Source organism: Castanea sativa, chromosome 10, assembly GCF_040712315.1.
Source record: "Castanea sativa cultivar Marrone di Chiusa Pesio chromosome 10, ASM4071231v1".
Lineage (NCBI taxonomy): Eukaryota > Viridiplantae > Streptophyta > Magnoliopsida > Fagales > Fagaceae > Castanea > Castanea sativa.
In genome coordinates, this window is record NC_134022.1 from 26,206,147 (window position 1) to 26,229,786 (window position 23,640).

General features: G+C 34.4%; 2 protein-coding genes across 2 annotated transcripts; both read right to left on the minus strand.

Annotated features, from left to right (window-relative positions):
• Positions 1 to 6,745: 6,745 nt before the first annotated feature.
• On the minus strand, positions 6,746 to 8,593 carry LOC142613678 (epoxide hydrolase 2-like). The gene is made up of 3 exons (XM_075786127.1): positions 8,128 to 8,593; positions 7,573 to 7,811; positions 6,746 to 6,926 (listed from the first exon to the last, which is right to left on the minus strand). Exons 1-2 carry the CDS (start codon positions 8,590 to 8,592, stop codon positions 7,590 to 7,592), a joined length of 687 nt encoding a protein of 228 aa, XP_075642242.1. The 5' UTR covers position 8,593; the 3' UTR covers positions 6,746 to 6,926; positions 7,573 to 7,589.
• A 2,334-nt stretch (positions 8,594 to 10,927) lies between these two features.
• Positions 10,928 to 15,307, minus strand: LOC142613679 (epoxide hydrolase 1-like). Its single transcript, XM_075786128.1, has 3 exons — positions 14,597 to 15,307; positions 12,073 to 12,305; positions 10,928 to 11,542 (listed from the first exon to the last, which is right to left on the minus strand). The coding sequence occupies exons 1-3, from the start codon at positions 15,059 to 15,061 to the stop codon at positions 11,296 to 11,298; spliced, it is 945 nt and encodes a 314-aa protein (XP_075642243.1). The 5' UTR covers positions 15,062 to 15,307; the 3' UTR covers positions 10,928 to 11,295.
• Between the last annotated feature and the right edge of the window lie 8,333 nt (positions 15,308 to 23,640).

The following is a 23,640-nucleotide window of genomic DNA, read 5'->3' on the forward strand; positions in this document are numbered from 1 at the left end:
GGGTATGTATAGATTTCATAGATTTGAACAAAGCTTGCCCCAAGGATCCCTTTTCCATGCCTCGTATAGATCAATTGGTTAATGCCAGTATAGGTTATCCTCGGATGAGCTTTTTGGACGCTTTTCAAGAGTACCATCAAATACCTTTAGTTTTGATTCTTGTTCTAAGAAAAGTACATAGATTCTTCTTCAGATTCTTGTCCATGCATGAAAGAAATTGATGGAAGAAAAAATGATTGATATGCACAGTGTAAAAAATGGTCCGGTTAATGTATGCCCTAAGGGCATATATTAACAAATCTGTTTTAGGAAAAAATTTATCGAGAATTGAAAAAATTGTCAAAATTTTTTCAATTTCCGATAAAACTTTTTCCAAAAATGGTATACTATTGGGCACACGTTAGTAAAATCCAAAAAGAAAAAAAAACTGAGAATTTTACAGAGATTCTTTGTAGAGATTTATAAACGATTGATGTGCACACTATAAACAAAAAAAAAACAAAGACACTGAGATTTTTTTAGAGATTCTATCCCATCTTGGTCTGTGTTGTATTTGGTCAATTTGTGTATCTAGTAATACAATTTAAAATATAAGAATTTAACTTATAGGAAACTTGCATCCTATTTAAACAGCACTAATGTTACTTTAGTTTCCACGGTTCTTATTTTCTACTCTTTTTCCTCTGAAAATTCTATCTGCCTTCTTCTCCACTCTTATTCCCCTCATAATTCTATCAACCATTTTCAATTCATGCGTGTCATACATTCTACAAACAACTATAAGGAACAACACTAGCAAATACCTATCCGTTCTTTATCTCTTACAAGGTGAGTTACATCTCTTAAGTAGTTACTCTTTTTTTTTTTTATAATATTCATGTTGATATGTTTTAGGGGAATAGCTAAGCATGAAAATCTTGTTTTTGTTAAATTATTTGTTCATGAAAATCTTGTTTTTGTATTATGTGTTTTGCAACATGAACTGATTTGTATGATATGTTTTAAATTATTTGTCCATGAATTCTTGCCTAAAATTTCATATAGCAAAAATATATTTCAAAATTGACATAAATTTTCCTTATAGAAATTCTTACTTTGTTATAAGAATAACAAAAATTGTACGATATTAAAAATATTTATTTATTATCATATGAATGCATGAGAAATATAATCTGTCTTGTTTTAGAAGAAGCAAAATGAAGAGTTACATAAAATAATTTACGTACCATAACAGATCCTTCTAAATAATTTTAACTACTATGATGGACAATAATAAATTATTAGTGAACCAATCCTTTTTAATAGAATTCTCTCAGCTCTAGCTATTTAAACATTGAATATTTTTAATAGATTAGCTTCTTGTAATGTATTTTAAAACAACAACAACAATCATAATCATAATCATAGGCATAGGCATACAAACAATATTAACTACAACAATGCATAATATTTTACAATGAATTACCTTCTAATATTTACAAAGCATTTACTTATACAATAATAATAAATCTGTTAATTTTTAGAGCTGTAAATTAATAAGTAAAGCAAAAAACTTACATTAACCCAAAACTTACAATCCTTAGTGCACACTGAAGCAAAGTAGAAGAGTAACTGAAGAGTGGGAGGATCTAACTTTGTGAGGAAATGCAATCCTTCAGCAAGGGTACTTGCCTTTTATTACGAAGAGGAGAAATAAAAAGACAAAAAAGAATCTATGAGATAGATTTTAGGCATGATATCAATAGGTGGTTTTATTGGGAATGATCAATGAATATATTCCAAGCAGAGAATAAGAATAAGAATAAGAGAATGACTAAGGTGATTTGGTTGATTGACTCCTCACAGGTACTTTTATAATACAAAACGAAAGAATATGACATACACACATAAAAAAAACACTACTGAAGGATAAGAATATGTGTACTATGTGTGTGTGTGTGTGTGTGTGTATATATATATATATATTTTTTCTCTTCTATTTCGGCAATCCCATTGCCACAAATTAATTGGCACAATTTTTTTTCCCTTATATTTCGGCAATGTCATTGCCACAAATCAATTTGCCACTTTTTTTCCCTCCTATTTCGGCAATGCCATTGCCACAATTGGTTTTTTTTTTTCCCTCCATTTTCGGCAACTTGGTTGCCATAATTCTCTTCTTCTTTTTTTCCTCCCATTTTCAGCACCTTGGTTGCCACAATTGGTTTTTTTTTTTCCCTCCATTTTTGGCAACTTGGTTGCCATAATTCATATTTTCCCTCTCCTCACTCCCCTACAATTTCAATAACTTGGTTGCCACAATTGGTAAACCATTCAGGCACTCCCCCTAGCATGCATGCATGGGGCACTTCACAGGCAGGCTTGGGCAGGACAAGAATTTCTGTAACCAAGTTGCCGAAATTCATTTTTCTCTCTCCACTTTTTCTTGCAATTTCGGCAACACCGTTGCCGAAATTTAGTCTCTTTCTTTAATTCCCCAAATAACTTTGAACAGTACCTATAACAATAATAAACTTCGTTTTCTGTAATATTCAACCAAAAGACGCTTAAAAGCTGTCCTGTGATAGAAAATATGACCAAGTTTTTTTTTTTTTTTTGGGTAGAAAGGAAATGCATTAATAACTAAAGAGTTTTGGGACAAAGTTTATTATATAACACGTCATTTAGATTTGAAAGATAACCTAACCTCCACAGCCACATATTGAAGGCAACAAATGCATTATTGCACAAATTGGCAAAAATTAGATTGTGATTGACATCTCTAAGTGTGAGAGCCATACTAGTTGTGTGAACCTAATGGCATTGATGATTTCTTGCACGGTGAGACTTTCAATGCATGGGATTGGAAGTAAAATGATTGCTCTAATGTATGATGAATCAGTGGTACTCTATTAGATAGATGATCCATATATATATATATAATTTTACTAACATATGCCCTAAGAGCACACAATAGTATATCATTTTAAAAAAAAAAAATTTATCGGGAATTAAAAAAGTTTTACAATTTTTTCAATTTTCCATAAAAATATTTCTAAAAATGGATAGCTTAATGTGTGCCCTAAAGGCACACATTAATCGAACTCATATATAAATATATGTGTGTGTGTACATATATATATATATATATATATATATATATATATATATATATATATATATATATATATATATATATATATATATATATATATATATATATATGAATCATATCCCGTTATGGGACTACTGGACTAGTCAGTAGAGCAGTTGATGCTATGGACTTATTAGGGCCTTAGGAAATTAAGGACATAGGCAAAGAAGTCAAATTTCACTTTGCAACATTTAAGATTCAAACTAGTTGCCATTGGGGGTAGAACCGTAGATCTAGAGTTGTCTTATTGATTTTCACTTGGATAAGTCTTATTGCAATGAAAGCATTGACGTAATTTCAATTATTTGACAAAACTATTTGTCATTTTCTTACGTATTGACTTAAAAGCCGTGCCTGTGATAGAAAATATGACCAAGTTTTTTTTTTTTTGTAGAAAGGAAATGCATTAATAACTAAAGAGTTTTGGGATTAATTTTATTACATAACACATCATTCAGATTTGAAAGATAACCTAACAAGTATCACCACGCACTTTTGGTGTGGTAGTCACTTTACAAATATAAATGTTTCTGGAGTGTAGGGGCAAGGGTCGGAGTTCAAGTCTCTAGGAGGAAATTTCACACACATATACACTTAGATTAGGTTAGAGTAGAAATTCTATCTTGTATCAAAAAAAAAAAGAAAAAAGAAGAAGAAGGATAACCTAACAAGTGCTACAATACAAAATCAAAGGTTTGATTGACTCCCAATCTCACCAACCATAAGCACATTCTTTAATTTTGCAGTAATAATGCATAACAAGCACCTAGTAATGTTTGGAAACCAACAACCTGTGATTAAGTTATTTACTTCAGCCTTATGTTTAATTAGTTCGAGTTTTTGATTCATCAGATTCCATGTGGCTGTGGAGGTGGAACCTTATGAAAATGGAGGTGGAAGAGCAATGGACGAGAGAGAAACGTGTAGTGGATGAGAAAGAGAGAGTAGAGAGAAAAATATTCCTATTTTTGAGATTAGAGATGGGTATGAAATGTTGTAAATAAGGATAATAAATAAGATTCTTATCAGAATATCAACATTAATAAGTGCATTTTTTTTTATCATTAGATCTACTTAAATCCAATGGTTTAAAAAATGTGTAACTCTTTAGAATTACATTAAGTGTAACTTGAACTTATCTATATATATATATATATATAAATACTTTTGATCTTGTCCTAGATAAAACTAGGCAACTAGTGGATCTTATTTTAAATTTTCTTTGCTTTCATAGTTTATTTTTCCCCAAAGCATAAAAGTCAGTTTGAGTGGTATGGCCCCGTGGGGGTGGGGGTGGGGGTGGGGCGCTTCAAGGAGTAGTAGTAGATTTCAAACCATTTAAAGTCTTTGATGGCTAAATAAGAGATATGGGGGTTTAATCTCTGCCTATACCAAAAGCCGATTGACGTTTTGGTTTGATGATAAAGAGCTATCATTAAGAGTGAACGACATAGATTGAAACTCACTAAAAAAAATTGAAATAGGGGGCCCCAAATAATTTAAAAAAAAAAACACCTATTTCATCATTTTATTCAGCACTAGAAGTATGCACTATGCAGCACAAAAATCTAAAATCCTAGACCTCCACTAACCTTGTTCTCTTTCATACTTGAAATTTTTTATTGTTTCAAGGGTAAATTGCAAATCACACCCCCAAAGTTTGGGGCTGTTTGGATTTTACACTTTAAAATTTTAGAATTCGGATTTTCCCCCATGAATTTTGGAGTTTTTGGATTTTATATCTTGACGTTTCAGAATTTGGATTTAACACCCTCAAATTCTAAAACTTCAAGGTGTAAAATTCAAACACCCCCAAACTTTAAGGAGTAAAAATGTAAAATCCAAAAACTCCTAAAATTTAAGGGGTAAGTTCTAAATTTTGAAATTGTTAGGATGTAAAATCTAAACACTCTCAAATTTCATGGTGTAAAATTCAAATTCTAAAACTTCAGGATGTAAAATCCAGACACTCCTAAACTTTAGGGGTGTAATTTGTAATTTATCCTTGTTTCAATTTTCAGACTTTGAGTTTTGTTGTAAATCCAAATTTTAACTACTTAGAGGAATAAATGAAGAAATTTTGAATTCTAAATAATTTTTTAAAAGCATTCAAGTCAATGGGACACGTATACAACTTTGCAAATATATTGCTATATTCTTAACACTTCTACATCGATTTATTATCTGATTTGGATTAATTATTATTAATTATGAATGATTATTTTTGTATATTACTATAAACTTAACACTTTTAAATTGATTTATTTTCTTAATTAGATTAATTGTTATTAATTATGAATTAATTATTTTGCTACTTTATTTTAATGATCATGGGCGGCTCCACTTGGAGCATAGGGGGTTTAAATGAACCCCTTGAATTAGCCCAAGAAAAAAAACAAAAAAAAATATAATAGTATTTTTTTTGATATATTTTTTTTGTTTGTTTTGACTTTTGACCCCTAAAATAAAAATCTGAACACTCTGATCTTAGATATTGTTTTAAGTTCGGCTTAAATAAGTTTGAATATAATTCTCTTAACAATATCTTGACATTTTTAAGCATAAAACAAAAAGCACAATAACAAACCAATTTGATCTAAAATATGAAAGAAAAAAAAGTAATAAGTTCAACAACAAAAGTAGAAATTTATTAATCTTAAACCTAAGAAAAACCCATTTAGATCTTAATAAATTTGAAATAAATAAGTCAAATGGGAAATTAATGGATGAATGATTGTTTGGTTTTATACATTGAAATAAATGTAGCTCATAGGATTGATAATGAAGAAATCATGTAACAATTTCAAAATATGAAAAATCATATAAAGCAATTGTAAAATTTTATGTATTTCACTTTTTTTTGTGATATCGATATATTTAAGTTCTCTTCTTTTTTTCTTTTCTTTTTTTCTATAGTTTATGTTTCTTATTGACCTCCCTAAAAAATAATCCTAAAGCCGCTTTGTTAATGATATAAAATATATATTGGAAAATGTTATTGCCACAAACAATTTTACAAACTTTTTTACAAATTGGTGATGGGGTGGATGATCATTGGTAAGTAAAAAAATGATATTAATAGGGAACTTAAATGAATAAATAAATTGAAGTTTATATTTATTGTATTACTTATTAGATTGTGTATGGCTATTACATTAGCTTATAATTTTTTATTTAAATCATTATTATTGATGGATTTTATTAGATTAATTTTACTTTCAGTTTTTTCTTTTAATTTTGCTTTGCTTGAGTTGAAATCCTCGCTTTGCCGCTAGTTGACGTGGTTAACAGCAATATTTTTTTTTTTTGGAAGAAATTAACAGTGATATTTAAATATGGAAAATGCTAATGAATGCCCTAATGACATTGGTTAATAATCATTTAAAGAAAGTTTTTATAAGAAAATGAAATAAAGCAATTAATATTTTGACAGCTTTTTTCATTTTCCATAAAAGTGATATTAAAATTTTCTTAAAATAGATTATTAACTGATGCCCTAAGGGCATTCGTTAGCATAACCCAATATTGATGTAATCTAAAATGCCATATGACCTTAAAAAAAAAGAATAAAAACCTTGGTCCATTTAAAACTTACATGTAAGCACGCGAGGTAAGTGAATGAGGATCTGACATCTGCAATAACATCCTGGATCAATTTTCAGCATTTTATGCATAACTGTGAATATAATCCTTGGTACCTGGCATATGGTAGATGATGTCTAAGTCACCCGCAATGAACTTTGCTGGTACTTTGATTTGCAATCCATTCCATGGCGCTGTGAGCTCCCAGTTTCTGGAAAATAAAGAGAAGTACTTAATGTCTCAACCAAATAGATTCTCTCATATTGGCTAATCCCAAACTAAAAACTGCTGCAGTGGAAGTTTTAATTTTGTGCCAAGTATTGCTTAAGAATGTGTTAGTGGCAGGGGCGGCGCCACTTAAGGCAGGGTGACCAGCCTGACCTGATTTTTTTTTTTTAATATATAATAATTTAAAAAAATTTATTTGTCTACCCTTCAAAAAAAAATTTGGGAACATCCTTGGTTTTTTCTATACCAATAAAATTAAATTTTGCTTCATAATTTGTTCTACATTTAGTAGATAAATAATTACTTGGTTGTGTACATTGAAAGAGACGTAATTTGTAACATTGATAATGAGACTATCATGCAACAATTTTAAAATATAAAAATTCGTAAAAAGCAATTGTAAACTTTTACAATTTTATATATTTATGTGTTTTTTTTTATATATTATTATTGTTGTTGTTAATATATAAATTTCTCTTTTTATTAAATTATATAATTTATATTTCTTAAAAAACAACTCTAGTAAAATTAGTTACTGCTTATTAGCCTACTGCTTTATAATAACCATGTACTAGCTAATACAAACGATACTCGTTCGAAAGTTAATGAAAAGAAGCATGAAAACCTACAGGTCAAAAGCCCGGTATTAGTTCAATCCTCCCGTGAAGCCTTTCTGGTTGAATTTGCTCGCGTAATAATTAGTATCTTCTTCTGTCAACCATGAGAGCAAGGTGTCTGGAGTTTTCAATCCTCTAAATCCTACTTCTTTTGGTATGAATACAAGCTTTGGACCAAAAGCTGAAAACAACTTCTTCATTAGAATTGGAGTATTCACACAAGCAAAATCCTTTTCAGCTTCTCCAGGTTCCTGCAGCAGAGTTTAGCAATTTCATGGGAAGATGAAGAACAATAACAGGAAAACTATGGACTACTATTAACACAAACAAAACTTGAGAGTAAATTTCATAAAGTTAGGAGAAGGTTTACAATTATTAATCACCATCCATCGAAGTTTGACCAACATTGAGCTTTACCAAAGAAAATTAAACAGACAATTACTAGGTATGGATTCAAATTTATGATTTAAAATTAATTGAAGTATAACTGTCTCTATGTTAATGTAACAGTGTTCAAATCTGTTCTTAATATTCAAATAATTGAGTTTCAGTGTGTTATAGAATTACCTGAAACCTGAAAAAGTAATAATCATCACCTAATAAAGCTATCAAGGAATCCACAGGCTTCATCTGTGGGTTCCTGCGTGAATATGGCACACTCAAGTTGACCAATGCTTTGAGCCGGTCTGGCCTGAACATGCAAAAGTACCAGGCCATCATAGCTCCCCAGTCATGGCCGACCAAGAAGACTTGGTCGATACCCAGATGATCAAGAAGGCCAACAAGGTCACCGACAATGTGGAAAGAGGTGTAGGAGGCCGCGGAGGGCGGCGCGTCAGGGTCACCAAAGCCACGGAGGTCAGGGGCTATGCAACGGTAGCCATGGGAGGATAGGGAGAGAAGCCGGTGGCGCCATGAGTACCAGAGCTCAGGGAAGCCGTGGGGGAAGAGGATCACTGGGCCTGTCCCTATTGACGCTATGTGCATGTTGATGCCATTGGTGGCCACTGTTATGTGCTCTATCTTCTCCATCTTTGACGTCTCTCTTTCACTTGCTTGTTCTATTTTGTGGTGGATTAATTTGCTTTCATTATTAATAATAATAATGTTGCCAGCCTGTACTATATCAAAAAACAAAAATAAAAAACAGGTTTGTATATTATGCCTTATTGCTTATTTTTTTCTTATTTTTTTGTTATTGTTGATGTGTCAAATTTTTATGGGTTATAAAATAGTTTGTGACTTTAATTTTTTTTTTAATTTTTACAATTTATTTTATTTGAAGTACTTTCAAGAGAAAATTATCAGTAAAAAGTAGACAAGTTATTTCCAAATAAACATGTGTCTATAAAAGTCCAAAGGGAAAATATTTTCATACACTCATTTTACAATATTTACAATTGATGTCTTGGTATGTAGTATATTTTATAAGGCCAAAAGAAAATATTCAAATTTAAAACATAAAAATCAATGTGAAAAAAGTATACGTGATTGTATTGTTTGCCCAAAGGCTAAAATATTGGTAGAGTCCTTTACAGAGGTGTAGGATTTTCCTTAAGAGTATCCACATCAGTGGGTATATAGTCTTTTAAAATAGAAAAATGTATTCATTTTACATATTTTGAGCAAAAAAAACCCACATCAATGAGTACAAAAATGTGTAAATATACACATTAACTATAGTAACCGTGTATAATTACACGGTTATTGTAGCTCGTCTATCTATTATTTTAGTATTTGTATCTCTCTCCTCACCTCACTCTCTCATTTTCAGCTTTTACTCTCGTCTCTCTCTCCGATCCCTTAGTCCCTCAGTCCAGCCTCACCGACACGATCAGTACAGAAAGGAGAATCAGTACAGAAAGGAGAATCGAAACCACGACGAGTGATGACATCTCGACCTGAGCGATGACATCTCAACCCGGTAAGGCCAATCATGAAGGGCAAAGCTCGTTACTACCTGGACAGCTCCAGTGCCTCCTTCGATGCCGTGGGGTTTTTGTGTGGGGTTGAGGTCTCGAACTCCAGCGCCACCAAGGATCAAGACAATGAGTGTCGTTGATGATGGGGTTAGGGGTCTCGATTTTCTGTAGGGTTTGGATTTACTATTTGGATTTTTTGTGGGGTTTGGATTTTCTGTGGGATGATGGTGGAGTGGTTGATGATGGTGGGTTGATGGTGGTGGCTGGGTGAGTGCGGATTGACCAAAAGATGAATATTTTATTTGAATAATGTGTATAATAGACAAATTGATGTAGTTGTTTTATAAAAATGAAAGTGTAAAATAGAAAAAGTAGGTTTCAAACGTGTTAGAAAATTTTTGCACCCACTAATGTGGATGCTCTTATGTGTGGATTGGAGCTCTTGTTTTTCTCTCCTCTTCTTGTTCTGTTTTTGCTCATTGCGCTGTTATCTGTTTTATCGTCTCTGTTGTTTATCTCCATTTTGCATCTTTTGTTGTACTTAGGAAACCTCAGCAAAGAAGCAAGAAACATAAATGGTTTTATAGGAGAATAAGTTGGAAAATCTGTAAAATATGATAATTTATGAATTTTTTTGGCTCTTACCCCTTGTAAAACTATACGAGGAAATGTGAACTAGTGGAAAACGTTATTAGAAATTGACAATAACACAGTCGGTTTATTTACAATAGGACAAGGATTATTAGGCATTACAATATTTTTACAGTAATGCAGCAATTTCTATTCTATAGGGAGTAAGATTGAGTTGTTAAAGCCCCAGTTATTACAGAGTACTCTATAGAGTTTGGTATTGGGAAATTTTGCTTTGAACTCGAGTCTGCCTTTTGACATCTTGCTTAATCTTTGGCAAGATCTGTTCCTCAGTCAGGATTGGGCCATTACGGGTTATAGCTTCCTTTGGTGCCAAAGATAATAGATTGACCCCACAAAGTAAGCATGCAAATGGAAGTTCTTAGCTCCCTTTAAGATTTTTAACAGCCCATTCCATCACAACCCAATCAATCTTGACATTTGAAACCAGGCACAGACTCGTGACATGTATTCATATCCACTTTGCAAATGAACAGGCAAAGAAGGGATGGCTTCTGCACCCATTACACCCTATGCATAACACAAAAAGTATCACCTGTATAGCCCCATTGGGACAATCTGTTCCTAGTAGCCAGCTTATTTCTAATCACTAACCACCCAATAAGAGCATGCCTTGGGATGGTTAGACTAAACAATAAAAGCTTCCACCATTCTACAATCTCAGCCTTTTATCTAATGCAGCAGAATACCTATGAGAAACAGAACACGTCTGGCTCAAGATGCAAGATAAACCCGAATCCACGAGTGGTTCCTTGAATCCACAAGGATTCCTTGAATCTTATAGGAATCTTAAATTTGGATCAATTGCATGCATTCATTTATTCCTCATTTCCTTGTATAGTTTGGCAAAGGAGTAAAGACACGAGGTTCAAAACATGTAAAGAGGTAAAGGACTTCACAGTATTTTACCTTTATTTGTTAGTTTGGAAGATAACACAGCCTACAGGACAGTCAGACAGATATCATGGAAACTCTGAACAAGATAAAAGCAAGTAGGGCACATGAGGCCAAAGCACCAGAAAGACTTTTTTGACGCCGTGAAACATTTTTGCTCCAAAATCAGAGATGGAGCTACCACACCTAACAGCAAGTCCAGGGATTTAGCTTCAGCTGCATATCAATACATATAGGAATTTATCATGCTGGTGTGGCTAAAGGAAAATCAAAACTTTTTGATAAAGTCATATATGTGAGCACTGATCTCCTCTGGCTTTTCTTGGTTTATGAAGTGAGCTGCTCCTTCCATGACAACTACTTCTTGCAAAAATGGCACATCTCTACTGAAGCCACCTTTGTGTATATATTCTTGGACACCAGGGATATGATAGGTGATGTCTATGTCACCCACAATAAACTTCACTGGCACTTTGATTTGTGCATTAGTCCACGGTGCTGTGAGCTCCCAGGTTCTGCAAGAAGAATACAATAGTAGAAAAATGCCTTGTTTATAGCCCCCTTTTCCAAATAACATTGCAAGGTTTCTAATGCATTATACAATTCAACTCTCACATGCTTAATGTCCCAAAACTTGCATCCGGCAATTTAATTTTCAAATGATTGAGAAAATATTTGTGCCAAGGGCCAATTGCTTTGTTGAAATAAACAATTATGTAATGCCAAAATGTTGAAATTAGTCATATTAAATGAGCATGAGAATTAATGTCATCTCCAAATAGCTTCAGCAATGAGGCTAGTTAATTATAAGCTTAGAACCTTCTTCTTTTTCTGTCATAAATTTTTCTGCCCAGAAAATAACAATTTTCTTAGAACACCAGTAGAAACTTTGACATGCAAGTAGCAGGCATAGAAGATGATCTTTTATTTGTAGATTTATTACCTGATAAAAATGTAATTGCTGGTATTAAATCATTCGCAACTGTTATAGCAGCCATATTTTAAACCTACTAAATACTATTTCAATAAAGTAAAAGAAACATACAGATCCAAAGCTCGATAATAGTTCAGTCCTCCAGTGAAGCCTCTATTGTCAAATTTGCTGACAAAATAATTGACATCTTCTTCAGACAGCCAAGCTGGCAAGGTGGTATTAGGGGAAGTTCTGAATCCTCCTTTAGGTATACAAGGTGGACGTGGACTGCGAGATGTAAGAAATCTCTTCATTATTCTTGCAGTTCCTGCATGAGCAAACTCTTCTTCAATCTCCCCAGGTTCCTACAGAACAATTTAACACTACTTATAATATTGATGAACTTAAATCATTTGAGAAATAAGAACTTGAGTGAATGGTGAACCATACAGCACTTAGAAGATGAAACTTTAAACATCATGGTACAGAAGAAACATACTCCTAACATGATTTAAAAATAAAATTTCATTACTTTAGAGATATATAAATGGATTAAGATATTACATCCTTTAGATTGAACACATTTATTAGTCTTATTCATTAATAAAAAACCAGTCCAAGCAAATTCGTCCAAATAGTTTTTTAAGGAAAATGTTCTTACTAATCAAAAAAATTTCTCAGAAAAATATTGTTAATCATCATCAAAAAAATTCCATGTGGTTGGAATCATTTTGTTCTGTTAAATCATCTGGCCCAGAAGCATCCTTTCTGGGAAACAGTATATGGGAGCATCCTGCCAGGTATATGCATATCCAATATCCCAACCCCACACGAACTTGATCATCTCTCATAAACCAGAGACAGAACAAGGTAACCTCAATAGAAGACATTGATAGTGTGACATGTAAATGGTGATCTCTAACCATGCCAAAGTTGTGATATTATCTTGTCCAAATCACAAGTTTTCATCTCTCTACAAGTTTATTGTTGGTATATTGGTTACTGTGAACAAAAAGAAATGTAAATTATCTTTACATTGAAAAGATTAAGCGCCCCAAGGACGCCAATCATGAAAAGACTTACTACTATGTTGTATAAGTAAGTCAAGTACTCAAACTGACAGGGAAATATTTCTAAATTACTGAAGCTTCTTGGAAATGAAAATCAAATACAACTATATGAAAGAGGAAATAAACTACCTGTGATGTGTTTTATCAAAATTTATAGGTTCTGCTAAATTTATACATTAATCAGAGGCTTTATGTAACTACTTAAACTTCCAATACAGAGGACCTCTTACACAATCTTGCAGTGCAAACTACACTTATATTTATTTATTCCAATTGTGTTTAGGTCAAGTTGAATGCTTTGATCAATTGTTGGGTGAGGCCCAAGTGAAGCAGTTCCATAATTAATTTTAGGGAGATGGCATCTCAAAATTAATCGCTCAATTCTCGTGACTTCTACCCCATTTAGGACTTAACCACTTACACGAGTATACTCAACAACTAGAACTGTCCATAATAGATTGTCAGCTAAAAATGCCCAAAATGTGGTAACTTAAAGCAGTAAATGTCTCCAAAAAGCTTCTCAGTACGGAAATGAGGGATATAGTTTAAGTAAAAGTATAATTTTTCTAAATTCTAAGTCAAAATGAAACCCAAATGCATCTACAAACGGGGAGATACATACCATTGGTGCAAGGTGATTAATGACTTAACCTTCATGCCTAACTAGATTTCCTCAATTTTATGGGCTATAATCAAGGTGGTCTTCACTATAATTGAATGTTGAGTAACCTAAACTAGTTCATCAATACTCAAAAGGTGGTGAATAACTGCATATGGTTGTGGTCAGTACATCCCCACATGCATCTCATCTCTAATTGCTCAGTGCGATCCTATTAGAAAACAGGAAACCTAACCCAGGATCTATGGGATATGAACAACAGAAAAGCTCAACGCACATAAATTATGTGGTTCATCCAAAACTAAGGCAACATTCACAGGGTTGCTGCACTTTTATTATGGCCACTAGAGCTATAAGGATCATTGGCATATAGATGCCACCCTTTTACTTGGGTCACTCGCATGTGAGAAATTACAATAAAGGGCTAGGACATCATCTAAAGTGTACTAAAATACCAGAAATTCCCCCAGCATATACAACACAGTAGATGGAGGCTCCACACAGATCCCATTAGATCCTCTCCCTTTAAAGCCCAGGCCTAACGAATAAATTGAACAAGGAAACATGCTATAGAAAAACTAAGGACCCCAACGAACAGAACAGCACAGTTACTCCAAATACCACCAACATAAAAATCACCCGTGTCAATACAGCCCATAACTGCAATTAACAGCCTAAACTGACGAGAAATTTCAAAGAAAAACATGCAGAAAAAACAACCAATTATTGGCAAAATCCACCAATAACAGACAATTAAACTTGAAGAAAACAATCTCCAAAGCAGAGAAGTTACCTATGGCTATAGCTAATGTACAAGAGAAACGATCATAACTCGTTCACAAAGGCAATTACTCCTCGACCCAAGTTGTATCATACAAAAGCAAACAAATTTCACAAGAAAAAGGAAAGAAATAACAAACCTAATTACCCAAACTAATCACAAAATGAAACGGAAATGTTGAATCACCTGAAACCTGCAGATATAGTAATCATCACCAAACAAAGCCCTTAAACTCTCCAAAGGCTTTCTTTTTGGGTTCCTAGGACGATACACCACGCTCATGTTGACCAAGGCCTTGACCCTGTCAGGCTTGAGCAAACAAAAATACCAGGCCATCACAGCCCCCCAGTCATGGCCAACCAAGAAAACCTGGTCAATACCCAGATGGTCAAGAAGGCCAACAAGGTCACCGACGATATGGAGCGCGGTGTAGGAGGCGGCGGAGGGCGGCGCGTCAGTGTCACCGAAGCCACGGAGGTCAGGGGCGATGCAACGGTAGCCAAGGGAAGAGAGGGAGAGAAGCTGGTTGCGCCATGAGTACCAGAGCTCAGGGAAGCCATGGAGGAAGAGAATCACTGGACCTGTCCCTATTGAAGCTATGTGCATATTGATGCCATTGGTGGGCACTGTTGTGTGCTCTATCTTCTCCATCTTTGATCTTTCTTTCTCTCTCTGTAACTTCTTGTTGACTACTATGAGTTTTGCTAATAATAGATAGTATATACTTTGTAGAGCCACAATAAATAATAGTGTTAGTGTTTGTGGGATTTGATTTTTCTGGCTCTGAAGTCGAAGCCCAAACGTTGTGTTTCAAGGTTGGCGACAGTACAGAAATATTTTTGTACTTTGCTATAATGGGATTGGCTGTTTGGTCGTAGTCTCGTAGAGTCGTAGATGAGTTGATCTTTACCTAATTTTTATTATTATAAAAATTTCATTGTTTTTTCGTTGCTTTCAGAATATAGGCTATATAGCACGGATTTGATATTTACTTGATATTTCCTAATTTTACAAAAGTGATGGAATTTAATTAGTGTGTGAAAATAGATAGGATTGTAATATCGCATTATTATAGAGTGGTGTTATGTCGGTAATATTTTCACAATAAATTATAAGTGATTAGTTGTGGACATTATTTCTTATTATTATATTTTTTAAAAGAAAATATTAATATTGCATTATTTAGAAATATTTTATTAAAAAAATGACAAAATAATAAATATTGTTGACGGATTTTTATATTTCCTTTTAAAGTAGTGTCAACACTTTTCTATTATAGTTTATTAATAATTGCACTAAAGGCATTTGTTAATAAAAAAAATTTCTTAAAAAAAACCTATAAATTTTCACTTATAAAAAATGAGCTGAATAAATATTCTTTCTCCCTCAAAAAAAAAAAAAAAAAAATTCCTCCAGACTAGGAGAGATTATGGGTTTAAGATAGAGATAAGGTTCTGTATGAAATAAAAACTTAATAGGATGTTCTAAAATTCTTAAACACCCGCATGGAATTAATTGATCCTAATAAATTTAGATTCAGAATATTCATAAAATTTTGCCCACTTGCTATTTTTAGTTTTTTTTATTAGCCTTTTGTATTTTGTTTTTTGTGTGGACTAGTTACTGGCGTACCTACTGTAATACTAATATCTTTTTGACTGAATGAAACTTTTACTTAATATAAAACCAAAATAACTCCTGGCTATATTTGATTTGTCTCCTTCTATATTCTCTTGCAAATTTGTCTCTTTTCCTTTGCGGTCAAAAGCATATTTTGGCACGGTATCAAGATTTTTATTCTAAGTTTCTTTCTAACCAAACGATAATTTATCCCTTTAAAAAAATATTTGGGTTTGGGTCAGGGAGGAACCAGGATTCGAACCTGGGGCCAAAGCTTAAAATAATTTTTTTTTTTTTATGAAAATAAAAACTAACATCTATTTCATATTTAATAAAATACTACATATAAAATAAGTGTTTTTTAAACATTTAATATTATAAAAATGTCAATAAAGTATAATATATAAAATAACTGTTTCTTAAACATTTTAATATATTTATCAAAATAGAACCCGACGCTATTTTAGAGGAGATCCAAATATATATATATATATATATATTTTAAGGGAAAATCTTTTTTTTTTTTTTTCAAATTACATATGTATACCAGTTTTTTTTTTTTTTAATTGTGGGCTATTAGGACCAAAATTTAAAAAACTCAATCAAATCTAAAAAACTTTTGAATGTTATGTGTATATAGAATTTTATGTGTGTATACATTTAAAAATCTTTTTTCTTTGTTTTGGGTGGGGTGGGGTGGGGTGGGGTGGGGGGCAATGGCCCCCCTGCCCAAGCATGGGTCCGTCCCTGGTTTGGGTCAACCAAACAAATGGACAATAGTAATTTAGTTGCACATTATTTAGAGAGGATCCGATACAAATTGGAAGGTTGCTAGGTGATCTAAATGTGGGTCTGTTGAATAGATTAGTAGCAGTACACGTCAGAATGGATTTGGGTTGTCCTAGTCTTTAGGAGTTCAGTAGTTTGTTTCTATTTGTTTCCTAATTAATAGGAGTTGGTTTACCAAGTCAATAGTAATTTTTTGTTGAACGTTGGATAGTGCCTATTTTTATGTTGCTTTCAGTTATGTATTAGCCTATTTATAGGCTGTTGATTTATCAATAAAATGTAGATAAAAGTATATCCTCTGCTTTATATATATCCTCTTCTTCCTACTACTATTGTGTGAAAAAACGTTCTTTAGTAATTTTGTTTTTATCAGTGGTATCAAAGTCTGGTTAGAGTTCCACAATAGCTTCTGAAACTTTTGTGCAGCCAGCCATTTCACGCTTTGATGGTCACTATGACCATTGGAGCATGCTCATGGAGAACTTCTTGAGGTCCAAAGAATATTGGACGGTTGTTGTTTCTGGAGTAGCAGAACCAGCAGCAGGTGTTGCCCTGTCAGATGCGCAAAAGACAGAGCTTGAAAGGCTGAAGTTAAAGGATCTTAAAGCAAAGAATTATCTCTTCCAAGCTATTGATCGCTCAATCTTGGAAACCATTCTTTGCAAAGACACAGCCAAGCATATTTGGGATTCCATGAAGAAGAAGTACCAAGGTACAGTAAGGGCTAAGAGGTAGCAGCTTCAAGCACTTTGTTCGGAGTTTGAAATACTTCGAATGAAGTCAGGAGAATCAGTTACAGACTATTTTTCTAGAATGATGACAATCGTTAACAAGATGCGTATCCATGGCGACAAGATAGAGGATGTTCTCATTGTTGAGAAGATTCTTCGATCCTTGACACCAAAATTTAATTTTGTTGTCTGTGCTATATAATGAAGCAAGAGTTCGTCAGTCATATAGAGTTCGTTCTGATAGGATCGGGCGCTCTCCTGCGTCATAGTAAAGATAAGGGCTCTCTAGGATGGTCACCGGCGTGGTGCCTGCCACAACGCCTCCAATGCCAAAGTCAGTACCCAGGAATTCTTATATGAAAACAAGTTAGAATATCTTAGCATCTATTGTGAGTGTTTGTAAATGTACCTCGTGTTGGAGATGTGAAGGCTTTATATACATTCTTCTGGATTCTAGCCGTTGTGATATTAACGCCTTGCTCGGTAACGTTCCCAGCTGAGTAATGGATCTTTAATACGCCCTCAACGATCTACCTAGCTGGTGTTGTAACCGCCTGAGGTATTGCTGGCGGCATTGAATGATTCTGGTATCCTCGTCAGTGACGTGGGTAGCTGCTTGGGTTCGTCAAAGAGAGTGGTGTCGTCTGCAGTATTGAATTCGTCTGTGATCCATTTTGTCAATCCCATCACTATAGAAGAAGCTAATGATGTTGGTTTACTATCAATTGATGAATTACAAAGTTCTTTGTTGGTTCATGAGCAAAAAATTAACCAGTAGGAAGAAGAAGAACAAGCATTGAAGGTCGCATCAGAAAATCACTCTACACCTAGTAGAGCTGATAGAGGACGAGGAAGAGGTAGAGGTCGAGGTAGAGGAGGTAGAAAAAAAAATGATCATGGGAACCAACAACAAAATCATTATCATCAAGAGAGTCAATTTCAAGGAAGAGGCAGAGGACGTGGAGGCTACCACTCAACAACCTATAGATCAAAGTCAGCAGACAAGTCCAATGTTGAATGTTTCAGATGTCATAGGTATGGCCATTATAAATCAGAATGTCAAACTGATTTGAATAAACAAAGTGGAGATCAAACTAACTTTGCAGAAAAAGAAAAAGAGGTGTCTCCTTTGATGGTGTGTCATGTGAAGGAAGAAACTCAAACAAAAAAATGTGGTTTTTAGACACTGGCTGCAGCAACCACATGTGTGGAGAGAAGGAGGCATTTTCTGACTTGGATGAATCCTTTCGCAGCTCTGTTTAGTTTGGTGACAACTCCAGAATTTCTATTATGGGAAAAGGAAAGGTAACAATCCAAACCAAAGGAAATTCCACTCACACTATCGCTAATGTTTATTTTGTGCCAGATTTAAAGACCAACTTGCTTAGTGTGGGTCAGTTACAAGAAAAAGGATACGAGATTTTTATCAAAGATGGAGTATGTCAGATTCAAGAATGCAAAGTTGGGCTTAATTGCTCAAGTTAACATGACGGCGAATCGTATGTTCCCACTGTATCTCCACAACATAGCTCATTCGTGCTTCTGAGTAAAATTAAAAGATGAGGCGTGGCTATGGCACTTTCGCTATGGGCATCTGAATTTTGGCAAATTGAAAACACTACAACAAAAGAACATGGTGACGGGGCTTCCTCAAATTACAGCATCTTCTCAAGTTTGTGAAGAATGTGTTGTTAGCAAACAACACCATAATCAATTCCCACAAGAAAAATCTTGGAGAGCGAAGAAAGCATTGGAGCTTGTTCATTCCGACATTTGTGGGCCAAAAACACCACATTCTAATGGAGGTAAAAGATATATAATTACCTTCATTGATGATTATAGTCGTAAGATATGGGTTTATTTTTTGCAAGAAAAATCCGAAGCCTTTGTAGTTTTTAAAAGCTATAAAGCACTTGTTGAGAAAGAAGTTGGCAACCCAATAAAAGTTCTTCGCACGAATCGTGGTGGAGAATATAACTCACATGAATTTGCAATTTTTTGTAAGAACCATGGAATCAAGAGACAACTTACAGCAGCTTATACACCACAACAGGATGGTGCATGCGAGAGGAAGAACCGCACTATTATGAATATGGTGCGAAGCCTTTTGACAACAAGTGGCATTCCAATAAGTTTCTGGCCTGAAGCAATTAATTGGAGCATTCATATATTGACAGAAGTCCCACACTTGCTGTTCAAAATATGACACCAGAGGAAGCATGGAGCGGAAGGAAACCCGCTGTAGATCATTTCCGAATTTTTGGGTGTATTGCCTATGTCCATATTCCAGATGAGAAGAGGAGGAAGCTAGATAACTAGGGAGAAAAATGCATTTTTCTTGGTGTTAGTGATACGTCAAAAGCTTATAAACTATACAATCCTAGCACCATAAAATTTGTCATCAGCCGTGATGTGGTATTTGATGAAGAAGGCACCTGGTCATGGAATCAAAATGGTGTTAAAAAAAGTATTCCAACAGATTTTGACGATGAAGAGAAAGGGCAGCAGCCTATGGAGAATGAGCAAGAAGAGGAAGTCACTCAAAATGTTCCAATAGCTGATCAAAGCCCACTTGCAGCTGAATCACAAAGGCCCAGGGACGGACCTACAATAGGGCAGGGGGGGCCATTCCCCCCCCCCCCCCCCCCCCAAAAAACCTTGTATATATATATATATATATGGTTGATATTTTAAATTTTCGTCCTAATAGCCCCCCCACCCCACTTAATTTAAAAAAAAAAATGGTATACCCAATACCCGAATGCAATCTGAAAAAAATAACCCACAAACTCTCATCAAAAAATAAAAATAAAAATAACCAACAAACTAAAAACTACAAAACAAAAATAAATATAGACTGAAAACCTAAATTACAATTCTCAAATTTTTATCCTAACCTCACTCTTCCTCCACTCAACCTCATCAACGCCTCCAATCTTCATCACTGCTGCTGCTGTTCTGCTCCTCCTCAGATCAAATTCGGACTATTGCTGCTGCTGCCCCTCCTCTGATCCAGATTGTTGCTGGTTTGCTGCTGCTGCTCCTCCTCAGATCCTTTGCTATATTGCTCTGCCTTAGCCGATTAGCCCTCTGCCCTTTGAGTTTTTTTTATGAACTGTGATGTTTGACTGTTGTGTTTATGAGTTGTGGCTTTTTAACTGGTGTGTTGTGTCTCTCAACTACTTTGGCTTTTGTGTGGACCGGTTTCAATGTTTGTAGATTGTAACTTTTTTTGTTTGTTTGTTTTGGTTTTACTTTTATCTATAAAGAAATAAAGGGGGACCACTAGGACAAGGACGTGACTAGTTTTGTGAATCTATGAGACTTTTTTTTTTTTTGGACAGAGATTCAGGGGTTGTGAGACTAGTGTTTGGTAAGTCATTAGACTTTTCTGTGAGACCAATTGACCAAAGTCTTTGGTCTGATTGATTTGGTTTTATAAAAAATTTTGCCTTTGTGACTTTGTCAATTTGAGTGATCTAGCTAACATTAATAGTATATATGAACTTGTAAACTTTGTTTTTGTCACTTTGTGTGACGTGGTTAATATTAGTAATATATATAAACTTGTGCTTGTCTGTTTGTGATTATTTTGGTTTTAGATTTTTTTTTTGTTGAGAAGTCCCGTCTTTTTTTAGTTGGTGTATAGAATTTCGAAATATGGAAATAATGAAACATTTTTTTTAATTTGTAGATCATGAGTAAGTCCACTACAATATTAAATTTTTTTCAAAATAAAAAATCTAAATAATTCTGAAGTCATAGCTGATGATGCAAGATTGCCAACCTCTAGCGTTGATGTCCCAGTTTCTTAAAAAAAAAAAAAATTTGTTTTAAGCTTTGCCGCCCCCCCCCCCCCCAAGTTCAAATCCTGGTTCTGTCCCTACAAAGGCCTCAACGTGTTCGAAGAAGACCAACATGGATGTATGATTATGAGGTAACTGGAATTGATCAATCTGAAGACCCACTCAATCATTTTGCTCTATTTTCAGATTGTGATCCTACCAGTTTTGAAGTGGCTGTCAAAGAACCAAAATGGAGAAAGGCTATGGATGTTGAAATTACAGTCATTGAAAGAAATGATATATGGGAGCTATGTGATCTTCCAAAAGGGCAAAAGACAATTGGCGTAAAGTAGGTTTACAAGACAAAGCTGAAGGAGAATGGTGAGGTTGACAAGTACAAGGCATGCTTGGTAGCTAAGGGCTACAAGCAGGAGTTTGGTGTTGATTATAAAGAAGTCTTTGCTCTGGTTGCAAGACATGATACAATCAGATTGGTGATTGCTATGGTAGCTCAAAACTCATGGCCTATCTTCCAGTTGGACGTGAAATCAGCGTTCCTCTATGGAGATTTGAAAGAAGAGGTATTTATCGATCAACCCCCTGGTTATGTAAAACTTGGCAATGAGCATAGAGTGTATAAGTAAAAGAAAGCTCTATATGGATTAAAACAAGCTCCACGGGCTTGGTATAATCGTATAGAAACTTATTTTTTGGAGGAAGGATTTCAAAAATGTCCTTATGAATATACACATTTTATAAAAATTGAAGATGGAGGAAAGATGCTCGTTGTTTGCTTATATGTAGATGATTTAATCCACACTGGAAATAATACAGCCATGTTTGATAGTTTTAAGAAATCCATGATGGCTGAATTTGAGATGTCTGATCTTGGCATGATGCATTATTTTCTTGGCATAGAAGTGGTGCAGTCTTCTACTGGAATTTTTATTTCTCAAAAGAAGTATGTGGGAGAAATCTTGGACAAGTTTCAGATGAAGGATTGTAATCCTGTAAATACTCCATCTGAGTTTGGTATGAAGCTAAGCAAGGATGATGGAGGAAAGAAAGTTGATGACACTCTTTACAAAAAAATAGTGGGGAGTTTAATTTATTTGACAGCAACAAGACCTGATATAATGCATGCTGTAAGTGTGATTAGTAGGTACATGGAATGTCCTACAGAGATTCATCTCTTGGCTGTAAAAAGAATGTTTTGTTACTTGCAAGGTACTAAGGAGTTTGGGCTGTTCTACAAGAAGGGAGAAAAGTCAGATTTGTTTGGCTTTACAGATAGTGATTATGCAGGAGATTCAGGTGATCGAAAAAGCACATCTGGGTATGTTTTCATGATGGGGACAAGAACTGTTTCATGGTCATCAAAGAAGCAACCAATTGTCACATCATCATCCACTGAAGCTGAATTTGTTGCTGCAACAGCTTGTGCTTGTCAAGCTATTTGGTTGAAGAAGATTCTCAAAGAGATGCAGTTCAAAGAAGATGGGCCTACTCAGATTTATTGTGACAACAGTTCAGCAATAAAGCTCTCAAAGAATCCTGTTCTACATGGTCGAAGCAAGCATATAGATGTGAAGTATAATTTATTGAGGGATCTCACGAATGATGGAGTTATTAATCTAGTTTACTGCAAAAGTGAAGATCAGAATGCTGATATTCTAACAAAGCCTCTCAAATTTCCAGCATTTCAGAAGCTCAGGGAGCTACTTGGTGTTTGCAATTCAAAGGACTTTATCTGAGGGATGGCGCTTCAAAGTTTGAGTCTTATTAAACTGATGTTATGTGTGGAACATCAGTTTAAGGGAGGGATTGTTGAATAAATTAGTAGCAATACACGTTAGAATGGATTTGGGTTGTCCTAGTCTTTAGGGGTTCAGTAGTTTGTTTCTATTTGTTTCCTAGTTAATAGGAGTTGGTTTACCTAGTCAATAGGAGTTTGTTGTTGAACGTTGGATAGTGCCTATTTTTATGTTGCTTTTAGTTATGTATTAGCCTATTTATAGGCTGTTGATTTATCAATAAAATGCAGATAAAAGTATATCCTCTGCTTTATATTATCCTCTGCTTCCAACTGCTATTGTGTGAAAAAACGTCCTTAAGTAATTTTGTTTTTATTAGGGTCTGGCCCCTTATGTTGTTGGTTCCAGATTTACCAGCCTTCTTGTTCAATTTCAAGCCCTGTCAGGCCCAGGTTGAAGAGGCTAAGTTACACTCATATATGTTGTGGCTACTGAAAGTGTAGGCCTGAACAGCCCAGCATGGTTTAAACGAGCTCAATAGTTGGACCAGA